Below are 15,354 nucleotides of genomic sequence, written 5' to 3'. Positions count from 1 at the left end.
TCCTGGTTTAAAGTTAAACGTATAGTATAATCACAACCAGAAGACAAAGGGGAAAGTTTGTTGATCAGCAGCCTCAGAGAGCATTTCCTTGCTTGGGGGTTGATTTAAGGTCTGGCTGACAGGAAGAAAAAGCGCCATTCTTCCACCTTTTTAATCAAAACCTTAGGGTCATGTGTTAGATCACTGCTGTACACCCTCGGGTCTGTCTAGAGCAGTTCCTCCCTGTCCATGACTAGGCAAGAGACACAGTCCACAGCTCCCAACAAGAACAGATCAAAGGAAAATAGGAGGGTTTTGTTTTCCGGGTTACTGCAGAGAAACTGAACCAGCCCAGCCCCAGGCTCACAGGCCAAGTTCCCTCCACTCTAGGTCTGATGTCAACATCCTACAGCTCCCAGCTGGGTCCGGCAGTCAGTCCAGTGAGGGGTGGACTAAAAGGCCTGGGCCTAGTGCCACTCGCAGCCCTGTTGGGCACAGACTCAGCTGGACAGACAGACAGTGGCTGGAGGTTCTTGTGATGGAGGCTAGAAAGCTGACACGTTCTTTTGCCACTGGGTAGCTCATTATGAGGCTTACTTCTCACCATGACGGTGGACCTGGTCTCTCATCAACAGGGGTATCTGAAGCTGAGGAAGCTCAAGCTTCAGGGTTCTGCACACACAGTCCTGCTAGCTACAAGGTGTTCTACACATCTAGAAAATTGAGAACACGGATGAAAATAACCTGCAGCTCTTAACACTCTTAAGTTTTAAGGCTCCAACCTTAAAATGTCCTTTTGTACATACTATTCTTTTCCCGAAAGAAACGTCATTCCCCACATCCTTTAAGCTTTAGCCCCCACAAGCCTGGGTCTTCGTTGCCAATGCAGAGTGCTCTGTCTATGGACTCTTCTCCAGTGGGCCTCCAGAGTCTGTCTCCTTCCTCTGCTGGTCACCAAGCCCCTGGAACAATGGCACTGGCTCTGCTATCTTTGGCCTTTCTTGATGAAAAGTCTGAAAACCTGGAGTGTGAGCTCTCTAGTGTTTCACGGGGTTAGTGGAGGGAAGGTGGGAACAACAGGCTGGCACTGTGTTTGGAAGTCAGCTGGTGTTTCAGGTCATGTTCCTAATTGCATTACAGCCTAGGTACTTGGCCACTACTCTGGCAACTCGTTAACTCCCTTAGGTGTTAAAGAGTGGCATCCTCTGTATTTCTTTGATAGTGGTGGAGCTAGCTGGATTCTGCCAGGGTAGGAAGGGACTGCCAAGGGTAGGAACTACACCGAACAGAGTGAGTCCACAGGTTCACTGTCCCTTGAGTGTTCATTCTGTGCCCAAGTCAGAACTCCAGATCGAGGACTTCAAAAAGGCTAACTCAACACCAACGGCAGGTGTTCAAGGTCGATGAGGACTATGGGCAGCCTCATGGTCCCTCAGTCATCAACACAGATGCCTTGATGACTGAGGTCAGGTTTGACCAAGGTCATGAAAGAAAGGGGTGTGACAGGCAGTGAGGAGACCCTCTTCCATCTTTGGTTCCTGGTGTCTATACACTGGAAATCATCCAAAAGACTAGGGCACAGAAAAAAGTTCAATTTTTCCTTATGGTAAAATGATAGCTTTCAACAGCTTTCAGAGCCTAGAGTTACCTCTGAGGACCCCAAAGAGACAGTAAGCTAATGGAACCACCAACCACGCAGCAGGTCACATGATCAGGAAGGGCCTGGAGTGAGCGCTGTGCTGGGAGATGGCGGGGTGGACATTCCAGCCCTGCTGAGCTAACCCATGGGCCCACGACATCCCCTGTGTAAACAACGTGGAGACAGAACCCTTGAGAAACAGCCATGTCCTCAAAAGGGGATAGGGGAAAGGAGAGTGGGCTCAAAAGACCTAGACCCACATTTCCTCTGTTTTTCACAGAAAGGCTGAGGAATTAGGGGTTTTAAACAATGGCAGACTTTAGCCAGGGGCCTGAGACACTTCTAATGAGAACGAAAGGAAATGACACCACGACCCTGACCCAGACCTCAACCCTTTACGTCAAAGCAAAAGATGGTAATTAACAAAATGAAATGTGCCAGACGTGGAGCAAGGGGCCGGCTGAGTTTTGTCAATGTGATAATTCCTGGTTGTGACCTGGGGGCCCAAAGTCTGTGACCTGAGATGGAGTGCTATTTGCATAGCTCTTAGCTCTCCATGCAGGACTGTAGCCCAGAGCAGCCACTGGACAGTGGTTTTTACACCCTGCCTGCTCTACTCAGACCAATATGCCACCATGTGTGGAGACTTCACAAATGGAGTGCAGATCCTAAGGGGCTGAGCACAGGATGCTTACAGAAGGAAGATAGAGTCTCCCAGGCTTTTCGTGAGTGGGCAGCAAGGACACATCCAGCCATTATCTTCTAGAATGTCCACTGCCCTCATAGTCCACAGTTCCTAAACCACCTTTTCTCTGGTAATGGGTTCATTCCATGAGTCTTGAGGATGAACAAGGGGCTTAACATACAAGGGATTTACCTAGAACCTCCTTATCCCCCATGAGATGTTATTTCTCTGCCCAAGGCTTATGGAATAGAGCCACACAGACAACCAAGCACAAGCATCAGGGGTGAATAGGGTCACACAGGAAGTTGGTGGCACATGGGTACCAGAGATGGGTGGTGCCATAGAGGAGGTTGGTGAAACATAGGCACCATGGATGAGAAGGGCCACATAGGAATTAGGCCAAGCACAGGCACCATGGATGAGATGGGCCACACAGGAAGTTGGTCAAGCACAGGCACTATGGATGGGTAGCATTACACAGGAAGCTAGCCACAAACAGGCACTATGGATGAGAAGGGCCCCACAGGAAGTTGGCCAAGAACAGGCACCATGGATGAGAAGAGCCCCACAGGAAGTTGGCCAAGAACAGGCTCCATGGATGAGAAGGGCCCCACAGGAAGTTGGCCAAGAACAAGTACCATGAATGGGAAGGGCCACACAGGAAGTTGGCCAAGCACAGGTACCATGGATGGGCAGCACCACATGGGAAGTTAGCTGAACACAGGCACCATGGATCAGAAGGGCCACAAAGGAAGTTGGCCCAAAACAGGCACCATGGATGAGAAGGGCCCCACAGGAAGTTGGCCAAGCACAAGTACCATGGATGGGTAGCACCACATGGAAAGTTAGCTGAACACAGGCACCATGGATGAGAAGGGCCACACAGGGAGTTAGCCAAGCACAGACATCATGATGAGTAATACCACAGAGGAGGTTGGTAGAACACAGGTACCATGGATGGGTAGCACCACAGCAGAGGTTGGTGGGACACAGGTACCATGAATGAGGAAGGCCACACAGAAACTTGGCCAAGCACAGGCACCATGGATGGGAAGGGCCACACAGGAAGTTGGCTGAGCACAGGTCTTACCAGTGTCCTGACCATCCAAGTGAGGCTTGGGTCAGGGGTGTTTTCAGGAAGCTGGCGACTGCCTTCCAGCCACTCCAAAAAGAGGAATTTGGGGCAGGAAATACAATATGCATAGAACAGCCATCAGAGGCAGGGCTAGCTCTACCAGTATGGAAGGGGCCTGCTGTGAGGAACCTCAGATGGGCACGGCAGGCTCCAGGACACGGGGTAGGGGTGGGAGGTGGCAGCAGAGGATGAGGGACTGAAATGAAATCAGGCTGTGGGCAAAGACAATTTGGTTTCAGGAAGGAAGGTCAGGAAGATGTCTATTTGAAGGACAATTACATAGTCATTTAAAATGCTGCACAGGGAACCTGTGATGTGAGAAAATGTTGATGACATAGCACACAAGGACACCGGAGACTGAGAACCAGGCTGGGGGCCAAGAAGAGACCAGCCAGCACGGACACGCTTCAGACACCAGCCCTGCCTCACCCTGGGACTAACTCATTCTTTCAGCCGTGCCACTCCTGTCTTCCCCTGGGAAGCTGATTCCAGAGGATATTTTGTCTCTGGTTAAGTTTTGGAAAGACCACATAGTGAAGGAGAAAGACTACAGCCTCTAGACTTGGCCAGACTCTGGTCAGATCCCATCCTTAGTATTATTTCGTTATTTTTTTATATATGGCAAAATACAAAAGTGACCATTTTTCAAATGTACAATTCAGGCTGGGAAGGTAGCTCAGTGGAAGAGTGCTTGCCTCGCATGCATGAGGCCCTGGGTTCGATTCCTCAGCAGCACATACGCAGAAAAAGCCGGAAGTGGGCTCTGTGGCATAAGTGGTAGAGTGCTTGCCTTGAGCTGATGACATGAGGGACAGCATCCAGGCCCAGAGGTCAAGCTCCACGACCAAAAATAAAAATACAATTCAGGGGCACTGAGTTAATCATGTCCGCCATCATTACTATCTGTTCCCCAAAACACTGATCTCACTAAACAGAAACTACACCCATTAAACAATAAATGTGTAAATTTACTTTCTGTCTCTATGGCTTTGCCTATTCTGGCCACCTCATCTAAGTGGAATAGATCTGGCTTCTTTCACTTAGAACAATGTTTTCAGAGTTTATCCATGGTGTGACATATGTAAGAACTTTCATTTTTATGGCTAAATAATATTCCATTGTGTTTGCTTATTCATTCATCTGGTGGTGGACACGTTGGGCTATTGTGAATAATGTTTTTATATGAACATTTGCATACAAGTATCTATTGAGACCCTGTTTGCACTTGTCCCTGTTTCTCTATTATTAGCTAAGGATAAAATAGAGACAATTAACATCTCCAACCCAGGACTGTAGTGGAGATAGAAGTGATCTAGAAGTCAGATAGCATACAGCAGGCCCTCAATTAATGCTAATCTCCCACATCCTAATTAAAAACCCCTTTCACTAAAGAAGTATGGGCAAGTTAACAATTCAGTGGTGGACTTAAGTGGTGGACGTCTGGCACTGGCTGTCTTCTCAGCTTCACTGAAGCATCTCGAATGTCTCAGCATGTAGACGCTTACTGGCCCACAAAAAAGAACACCCTTGGGGGAATCTGAGCCCAGCTGCAGGTCAGCCATGATGGAACAAAGAGGAAAATGAATGCGGAAGGATTCCATTTGAGGTCATAGCCATGGATTTGTGGAGGCCCTGGTAAAGAATGTTCTAATTTTCTCTTCTAACCTGTGTTACTGTGTGTGTCCTTGTCTCCCTGGGCCTCTCTTTCTTCATCTAGGAAATGAAGAGCTTTGGCTTAGCTTAATAGTTTTTCAAACGGGGTTCCACAGAACCCTAACTGTACTTATCATCTGAGCCTGATTTTGGGCCGGGAGACTACAGCGGTCTAGCTCCCAGCCTGGCACAACTTTATCTATTTGTCCTCTAGAAACTTGTATGTAGAATTGTCAGTAAGTCCCAGGGTAGGTGGCCTTGAGACTCCCTGGGGAGCCGCAGCCTACCCTAGGTGAGTGTGATTCTCATCACTTCAGACTGTATGAGGACTTAGGGAAGTGTGGAATATGAAGTTCCAGACACACAGTAGTTGCCCCAGGACGCCTAGCAAGAATAACTATGGCTTCATTCCTTTTGAGTTCTCTTTCTGCTGTTTTCCCAAAATTGAAGAGAAGTCTACTTGCTAAGCCTCTAGCTTTTTTTTTTTTTTTTTTTTGGTCTGTTGTGGGGTTTGAACTCTGGTCTTGAGCGCTATCCCTCAGCTCTTCAGCTCAAGAATAGCGCTCTACCACTTAAGCCACAGCGCCACTTCTGGTTTTCTGAGTGGTTTATTGGAGATAAGAGCATCACAGACTTTCCTGCCCGGGCTGGCTTTGAACTGAAATCCTAAGATCTCAGGGCTCCTGAGTAGCTAGGATTACAGGTGTGAGCCCTGGACGCCTGGCATTTTTTTTTTTAATCTGTACCAGTACTAGGGCTTGAACTCAGAGTCTTGTGATTTTCGCTCTTCTACCTGAGCCACAGCTCCACTCCCAGCATTCTTTTTTGCTCTGGTTACTTTTGAGGTAAGGCATCACTTTTTGCCTTGACTGCCAACCTCCTATTTTATGTTTCCTACCATAGCTAGAATAACAGGTGTGTGTCACTGTTCATAGCTATTAGTTGAAAAGGGGTCTTGCTGGCTGGTACACCCTTCTGCAGAAGTAAACTTTGCCTTATTGAAAGAAAAAACAAAAGGAGTCTTGTGAACTTTCTTTCTTTTTTTGCGGGGGAGGGGGGGTCCGGTCGTGGGGCCTGAACTCTGGGCCTGGGCGCTGTCCCTCAGCTCTTCAGCTCAAGGCTAGCGCTCTACCACTTGAGCCACAGCGTCACTCCTGGCTTTTTTCTTTTTGCTTATGTGGTGCTGAGGAATCGAACCCAGGGCTTCATGCATGCAAGGCAAGCGCTCTACCACTGAGCCACCTTCCCAGCCCATCTTGTGAACTTTCTGTCCAGGCTGGTCTTGAATTGTCAGCCTCCTGACCTCAGCTAGGATTACAGGCATGTCACTGCACCTAGCTTCTTGACCTTTCTTTCCAATCCTCTTCCATCCTTAAACCTCTTCCTGGAGCTATGACAAGAAGCTGATGAAATGAAATATAAGGCCAGGCTGCCCTTCCATTTTAGCCAGCCACATAGCCAGAGTCTCCAAGGGTGATGACAGATTCTGAATCCATTGGAGTCATTGGCAGCAGGGCAGAGACCTGTTCTGAGATTGGGTGACAAGGGCCAACAATCTCAGTGGAGATAAAAGGCTAGCCCCAGGGCCTGAAGCTGGATCCCAACTCCACAGGGATAAGCAGTACTTAGAAAGAAGGGGTTTGCTCAAGCACCCCATGTTTCATGCCCTTGTTGCCCTGGAAATCATTTGTTGGTTAGATGGTTAGGTGGACCTATACTACCTCCTCCAAGGCTACAATTTCCAGGAAGGAATCTGATTCCTGGTTCTGTGCTCTTGCCCTTGTCCACACAGTCTCTACCATCAGTGAACCATCTTTTGCATAAAGACTCATGGATGGGAAGTCAAGAGTCAACCCAGGATTTCCAGAGATGATGAGAGAGGGTTTAGAAGGTTTGGGAACAAAATTAAATGATAACGAGAAAAGTTTCTTCAGTTCAATTCTCCAGCAAGCCTCTAGTCAGTGTGTTATTAACATGTCTCTGACACACACTAAAACAAGAAAGGCAGCTTCTGATCCTCAGACAGACAAAAACAATGCCAATTTTCCCAGCAATGTTTATGCAAGATTCACGAATATTGGTTTTCTAAGAATGTTTCTGATACAAGATTTCCTTTTCAAAATCATTAAGTGAAAACATGAGTTGATCTAAAGGGAAATGTTATGCAGAGAACTGCAGAAATGCCAAAAGCCATGAAGGTTTTATGAGATGCTGATAGTTCAGAGCCCAGATATGCACTTTTTTTTTTTTTTTTTTTTTTTTAAATCTTGAGGCTCCAAGGTTACATAGCTGGCCACGGAAAGACCAGGCTTTCATGTGGTCCTGGAGACCAGGAATGTGCTGGGAACCAGCCTGCTCTGGCTTGCTCAGTGGCCTGGTGTTGACACCTGGGGATGGGGAGGAGAGACACCTGGGGATGGGGAGGAGAGACTTCTAAGGTGGTACAGACTTCTGAGGTAGGGGTTGCTGAAGTGGGAGAAGGAGAAAGTGAACTTGTAATAACGATTTCTTTACATTCAAGCTCTTCACTTTCAGATGTTTTTCCAGAGCCAAAGAAGCAGCAGGGACAGGTTTTTCTTTTGCAGAAGCCACTTGATTGGTAATTTGCCCCTTCACAGGAACAAACTTCCCTGTCTACCCTAACATTGTTTATCTGGCCTGAAGACCTCTGGCAAGAAATACACTCCAAGAGCTGCCTGTGCTGGGAGCTCCTGGCATCCCAGAGGAATGCCAAGGCTGTTCATCTCTCCAGAAACCTGCCTGTCCCTCCTGTCCATCTCCACTGTCCAGGACAACCACACACAGGCATGCACAAGAGAAGCCACTCGCACGATTTGAGCTTCCTTTGGAAACTACTGATAGGACCTAGAGAAAACAGGGAAACTGGGAGCCACCTGCTGTGCCTTGGTCTTCAGGGTGGTGGCTCCTGGGCCCAGTTAAAATGAGGCATAACAAAATGTTCTACAGCTCCCACTCTTGACTCAGGCCACTCAGGGTTGCACTTAAGCCCTGGCCCCGCCATTCTGGATCAACTTCTTCTACCTAATTCTCAGATGCCTGGTCTATAGAATGGGCTACTGCCCTCTGGGGGTGGGGGGAGTCACTGGAAATCAACAAGAAGGTCTGTAAGAAGCCAGTGCCAAGCTAGTATCACAGGGGATCAAAGGGTGGAAAGTGCTGTCGTGTCAAGGGGACGGATGGCATGCTCATGAAGCCCAGGCCTGGGCCTCACCTTCTGACAGTCAGGCAAGGCTTTGGCTCTCTAGAGGAGGACTGGTTCTGTGATAGGATTCATTCATTTTCTCCCTGTGCACACCTGTTTGCAGGGAACAAGGCCTTCTTACAAAGACATAAGACAAAGTTAAAACAAGCTATCTAAAAAAGAAGTAACAAAAATTAAATCTGAATTTCATAAAAATTAAAAACTTTTGTGCTTCAAAAAGCATCATCAAGAAAACAAAAGGACAGCTGGGCATGGTGGTACACATTCATAATCCCAACTATTATTCAGAAAGCAGAGATAGGAGGATCATAAGACCCTACATAAGAAAATGACAGCAAAACGGCTTAGAGTGGTAAAGATCCCTGAAATTCAAAGCACCCTACCCCTCAACAAACAATAAGCCACAGACAGGGAGAAAATATTTGCAAATTATACAGCTGAGGAGACTTATAACCAGAGCACATAAATAAAGAACTCTTCACAACTCAACATTAAAAAGAGAACTCAATTTGAAAATGAGAGCGGGGCGCCGATGGCTCATGCCTATAATCCTAGCTACTCTGAGATCTGAAGATTGCAGTTCAAAGCCATCTGGGGCAGGAAGTCTGTGTGACTCTTATCTTCAATTATTCATAGGAAAAGCTGGAAATAGAGCTGTGGGTCTAGTGGGACAGTGCTAGCCTTGAGCTAAAGGAGTTCAGGGATAGTACCCAGGCTCAGAGTTCAAGTGCCAGGACTGGCATAAAAAAAATGGGCAGAGGATTTAAATAGACATTTTTAAAAGAATATACAAATGATCAATAAGCACACAAAAATGTTCAACTTATCTATTATTCACTAGAAAAATGGAGGCCAAAGCCAGGCACTGATGGCTAATACCTGTAATCCTAGCTACTCAAGGAGGCTGAGATCTGAAGATCATGGTTCAAAGCTAGCCAAGGCAGGAAAGGCCATGAGACTCTTATCTCCAATTAATCACCAGAAATCCAGAAGTGGTGCTATGGCTCAAAGTAGTAGAGCACTGGCCTTGAGTAAAAGAGCTTAGCTTGCATGCTTGCTCTTGAGTAAAAGTGTCCTGGTCCTGAGTTCAAGCCCTATGACAAACAACAACAAAAATAACAATAACAAAAAAAACTAAAGAAAAATGGAGGTCAAAAATCACACCAAGATACCATGAATGAAGATGGATAAAATAATAAAGATGGGAAATCACAAGTGCTGGTAAGGATGTGAAGAAACTGGAATTCTGGGATGCTGAAACTGGATGTTGTTAGGGATGTAAATGGTGTGGTATTTTGGGAAATCAGATCCTCAAATGATTCAACAGGAAATTGCCATACAATGTGGTAATTCCATTCCTATTTATTACCGTGAGATGAAGGTGTGTGTATACACAAAAACTCATACATGCTTGTTCACACCGTTATTCATAAGTCACAATTATTAGTCAATATTATTCACACTAGTCAAACTATACATATAAACAACCCAACTGTTCCTCAACTGATGAAAACTTAACTAAAATATGGCATACCCATAAACTGAAATATTATTTGGCTATGAAAAGGGAAAAAGTGCTAATGCATGGTACAACATGGATGAGCCTTGAAAATAATATGTGAAAGAAGCCAGACACAATGAGGCCACATATTTCATATTCTTTTTCATATATAACGTCCAAAATAGAATAAAGACACAAAGGAAGTTAGTGGCTGCTAGAGACTGGGTGGGAAAAAGAATAGAGAGCGATTGCTAATGGGTATAGAATTTCTTTTGGGGGTAATAAAATGCCCTGGAATTGCAGGGATGATGTTATATGACTAAATTTGTGTGTGTGTGTGTGTGTGTGTGTGTGTGTGTGTGTGTGTGTGTGTGCACATGCGGGTATGTGTGTGTGTGTGAGAGAGGAGAGAGAAACAGAGAAAGAGACAGACAGACAGGCAGACAGACAGAGACAGACAGAGAGAGCGAGCGCACTGGGGTCTGAACTCAGGGCTTCACAATCTTGCTTAGCTTGCATGCTTGCTCATGGCTCAGTGCTCTACCACTTAAGCCATGTCTCTCCTACAGCATTTTGCTGGTTAACTGGAGATGGAGTCTGGCCTCAAACCATGAACTTGAAGTCTAGCCAAATGAACTTCTGATCTCTGCCTCCTAAAGTAGCTAGGATTTTAGGAATGAGCCATGGGGACGTGGCTATGACTAAATTTTTTCAAAACCATTGTAAATTTTACGCTGTGTGATTTAGATCTCAATAAAGCTGTTATTTTAAAAAACTGAAGTCTGTAATGGTGAGTGATAGATAACACTGTTTTCATGGTCCTTTACTATTCAGCTCAGTGACCCTCCCTTCCCCTGTCATCATCTCTTCTGGTCTGCAGGTCCAGATCTCTATGGAAGCCACACATGAGTGGTTGTGACCCTCTCTGTCCACCTCCTCTGAGAGCAGCTATGAGACACACCAAGTTCACGACTGTCAAACAAGCAACTGAGACTAGATTGTCACACATGTTTACAGCTTGGGGACTGAGGGATGAGAACAGAGGGAGGAGGATCTACTGGTAGGCTTACTCAGTCTTTCAGATGTATCTCCACTTTCTCTAGCCTTTCTCCTGACCAATAACCTCGGGAAGAAGTACTATGTGTCACTTCTGGGTCAAGGCGGTAAAAACTTTTGTGCCTGTTTCATTCTAATCTCTTTGGTGAGGGCCATAGGCGAACTGTTCGAGATTTTTGAAATAGAGCTCTAAAAGCAGCTAGGATCCATGAGTCATCCACAGAAAACTAGGTGAGTTAGGATTGGATCCAATGGTATACAACAAAGATACAATCTGTGTTTGTGAAGCCCCTTGTTGTTGTTGTTGGGTTGTTGTGGCAGCTTATATTAATCATCCTGACTAATACATTGCCTTTTCATGAGTGTAGCCTTTCTGTGGAGCCCTTAGCAGTGAGGGCCCTTTAGACTGTTCCTTGTCTTCACACAACTCCACCACTGGGAGCTCCATGTCTGAATGGTTTCCTTATTCCGCTGCGTGATTGTGAAAGCTCAGAGAAGGCAGGGGAAGGCAGAGGACAGTCACCACCACGTCTTGGATGCATGAGCTACAGTGTCATAGTTGCTGGTTGTGTCACGATCCTGGCCACAGCCCTACCCATTGGACAGGAGGAATCCAGAGTTCCAGGCGGTTCAGTCACATTCCCAGAGCTGTGCTGCTAAGAGGTCCTGTCTGGTTTTGGACCAGGTCTTCCTAATCCTCCTCACTCTTCTGCCTTCAACTATGTCAGAGAAGCTGTCAATCCACCCAGAGCACCCCGGTGGATGGTGTCTTTGACAGATGGTGCAAAGCAAAGCTGCCTCGTAGGATGCAAGCTTTGAACAAGGCTGTGACAAGTGTCTCCCATGGGAGAATGCGGTTCCATGGCAGAAAAGACGGAGCCTGGCCATGAAGCAGGAGAGGTAAGGGGCCTGTGGACGGAACCTCTCCTTGACTCCCCTCTGTATTTCACAGTCTCTGGACCCTTGAGAGCAGGTGTCCAGCACTGTGTCCAGCAGGCACACGCAGCACATGCCCTCACCACTGGTAATGGCTAAGAATCCCAACTCTGCAAAATAGAAAGGCAGCACCCATCCTCATCCTCCATCTCTGAGACCTAAGACAAAAGCTAGGGAGTCACCTTTGAGCCCCGCCCCCCCCACCTCTGTGTGCCTGCCCAGCAACCTTCTCTCCACCCTCCCTCACATCCCTCCATGATTCCCGCAACAGTTCCTCCTGAAATGGCCCCCGTCCCCAGCCCTTCTTCCTTCTCTTTTACTCTTCCACATGTCTAGAGACATAAAATGAGCCCTAAAAGACATATGCTGTCCAAAGTCTTGACTGTGACTCTTGGTGCGATGTCATAGTGTCAGCCTCCTCAACATGGCTCCCGGGGCCAGGCAGTCTGGAGGGTAGATCCCTTCCTTCATACCACACTGACCACCCATGCCCTGAACCAGTCTCTGTACTGAGAGTTCCCAACCTTGTGTCTGCAGACACCCTGTCCCCATCATTCAATGTGAAGGTTGTCATGTGTATAGGTATGGGGGGGGGGGAAGGGTGTTCAGCATCCATGGTTCTGACCAGAGGCTGAGGAGACCCTGTGCAGGAGATCTTGGGCAGAGACAGAGGCAGAAACAGTAAATGCCAAGATGGGGAAGCAACAGGACCTTCCAGGGAACAGCCACAACAAAGCCAACAAGGCATGGAAATCAAGATTGGGCAGTGGGGGTCCTAAAGAGAGGCAGCAGGGAAGAGGATGTTAAGAGTAAGTGTGGTCATGGACATAAAAATGAGAAAAAAAAAGTTCTGTGGTCAAGTAAGTTTGGGAAATGCTTTGTTAGCAGTTAAACCAATTTCCTCGTTGCCGGCCTTCTCAGAGACTTTAACATGCTCACGTGCCAGAAGCGTCTTTACCAGTGGAGATATGGTACTTGGCACTTTCTATGGGTAACTGAAAACATGGCCTCTCCACAGGTCAGTGTCCTACAGCTATGCTCAGAAAATGGCCTGGAGCCAACACATGAGCTACATCCTGAGGAGAAGCCCAGGGCAAAGATGGTATGGGTCTGAGAGAATGGCTGCAAGTGGGGTGGGGGTTTGGCTAGGGCATCAGCCACTAGCTGAGCCCCTTGTGGGACTCCATAGCCCTGAAAAATCAAGCAGGCTGGAAGGGCAGTGCAAGATTTATTGTAAGAAAATAATCAACCCCAAGGGACGGCCTCTCCCAGGCCCCTGGGCGGCAACAGATGGTGCAGTTTAAATTTCAAAAATTGAGGAGTACTTAAGGAAAAATGTTGGCAGGCATGGAGGCACTTGTAAAACCAGCTGAGCTGATGGGAAATTTGGGCCTGGAGCCTCGAGAAGATGAAGCAATGTGAGCAGAGGTAGAAAGGCTGCAGGGACCAGCTCAGGGTCTGCTGGCTGAGGAGGGAAGAGAAGGGAGTGGTACTCTGTGGCAGCCTGGATGCCTGCCCATGCCCCACACTCATGCAGATGAGCCACAAGAGCCTATCCTGGCTTGGTAAAGAGAGTGCCCCATCCTCATTAGCTGTAGGAGGGCAATGATGGGGGCACAGTTCTCCTAGGGAAAAGGCCAAGGGCCCCCAAACTACCCAGACTGGAGAGTTCAAGTCCCAGTTCTGCCACTGACTAGCTCTGTGTCTATGGCGCTATAGCTCAAGTGGTAGAGCACTAGCCTTGAGCTGAAGAGCTGAGGGACAGTGCTCAGGCCCAGAGTTCAAGCCCCATGGGCGACCAAAACAAACAAACAAACTCTGGCTTTTACAGTTTCTACCTGATGGGTTTAGTAGGAAGGCCACTTTAAGAAAAGGGAAAGTGAGGCCTAGTGAGGGAAGGCAGCTTGTCTGAGTGGGTGAGAAAGCTGGGTCCAGAGCATTACATGAGTCAAGAACTCTTTTCTGTTATGTTGGGCCAAGAGGTAGCAGATCCAGGGAACCCAGATTGCTAGGACACAGAGGATGTCACTATCCTAGTTGCTTCAACCAATAGGTAGATACCGAAGTGGGGTCAGGATGGCCCCTTTCCCTTCTGTGTTCGCTAAAACATTCTCCAGAATTCTCTGCCTTCTCTTATGTGTTCCACTCCTATGTGATATGTACTCTACCTTTCCCTACTAACCACCCAGCCCTCACCAGCTGGTCAGCTCTGAACCCTGCTGAGTCCTTTCTTCTAGATACTTCTGACCCCACTACTAGCAGCCATGAGACTCATACTTCAGGCTTCCCACAGGCCCAGCTGGGGTCTGGGGGCATCTATTTCTGGATAGGGCCTCCCATGTCTCTTACCTTTGGGGTGAAGTACTTGGTCATAATTTCTTTCCCTTTCTCTCCAAGTTTTTCATCTGGAGTAACTTCGTATTCTGCCTATAACAGGAGAAAAAGAACATTAACAGATTTACTCATGAAATTCATATAGTTACAGAGCCTCGGAACCCCCTGGAGGTCACCTAACCAATCCACTGCTTCCATAGGGCAGGAAATTTAGGGCCAGAGAGCAGGGTGGGGTGGAGTGGAGACCTGTCCCTCACTCTCCCATGGAGATGCTCTCAACACAGGTTGTATAATAGAGCCAATGGGGAGAGAGGAACAAACAGGAATGCCCAGAGAAATGGGGTCAGATCCTCTGCAGGACTAGCAGGACTAGCATCTAGGCAGCTAGTGTTGGGGATGTCACATCAGTCAATCAAAGGAAGACGCTGGAATATCATGGGCCACCAAACTAAGAGGCCACAGAAAGGTTGCTCTGGGTATTCAGACCTTCCAAGCCATGTGACCTGATTTGCACAATTCTCTAAAGAACACAGAGGTACTCCGCGTTATGACACCTCTGCATAGGGCAGCTGAGCAAATCGAAGTGTCAGAGCCCTCAGTTCAGGGCCTGGTACATAATAAATACCCAGTGCACAAATGCCATAGGTATCACCATTGTGATTATCTTTCAAGGAAAAACAATTCTGTTATGGTTTAAACCTGAAATGTCTCCCCAAAGGCTCCTCCTGTGTTGGGAGGCTTGGTTGCCAGCTGAGGAACTTCAGGAAAATGAATGGATCACGTGGGCTCTGGCCTAATCAATAGGTTAATTCCTTGATGGACTCATAATATGATGACATTATTGAGATGTGGTGGAAAGCAGGAGTTGGGGCCTGGTTGGAGGAGGCAGGTCACTGGGGAATGTTCTGGAAAGATGCATTTTGTCCCTGATCCCTCCCTGTCTCCCTCTGCTTCCTGGCATGACAAAGCGAGCAGCCTCCTCTCTGACATGCTCTCACCACATGATGTTCAGCCTCACATCTTAACGGAGCCAGCTGACCATGAACTGAACCCTCTGAAACGGAGCCAAAGTAAACCTTTCTTCCTTTTAAGTTGATTTTTTTCTTAGGTATTTTGTCACAGTGATAGAAAGCTGACTAACACAAATGAGCCAGGATAGTGCTACAAAGGGGTAGGGGTTACCATTGTAGCCTTCTTCACAATGGAAAGCTAC

General features: G+C 47.3%; 1 protein-coding gene across 1 annotated transcript in view; it reads right to left on the bottom strand.

Annotated features, from left to right (window-relative positions):
- Grk5 (G protein-coupled receptor kinase 5) overlaps window positions 1-15,354 on the bottom strand; it is a 190,439-nt gene that overhangs the window by 34,522 nt on the left and 140,563 nt on the right. The window contains exon 4 of the mRNA XM_069988136.1: window positions 14,157-14,234. Coding sequence (XP_069844237.1) covers window positions 14,157-14,234 — 78 coding nt within the window. The remainder of the gene's footprint in view (window positions 1-14,156; window positions 14,235-15,354) is intronic.

The sequence above is a fragment of the Dipodomys merriami genome, unplaced genomic scaffold, assembly GCF_024711535.1.
Source record: "Dipodomys merriami isolate MVZ:Mamm:240054 unplaced genomic scaffold, mDipMer1.0.p SCAF_35, whole genome shotgun sequence".
NCBI classification, from domain to species: Eukaryota; Metazoa; Chordata; class Mammalia; order Rodentia; family Heteromyidae; genus Dipodomys; species Dipodomys merriami.
The sequence above is the reverse complement of the archived record's forward strand: the minus strand, read 5'-3'. Positions and strand labels throughout refer to the sequence as shown.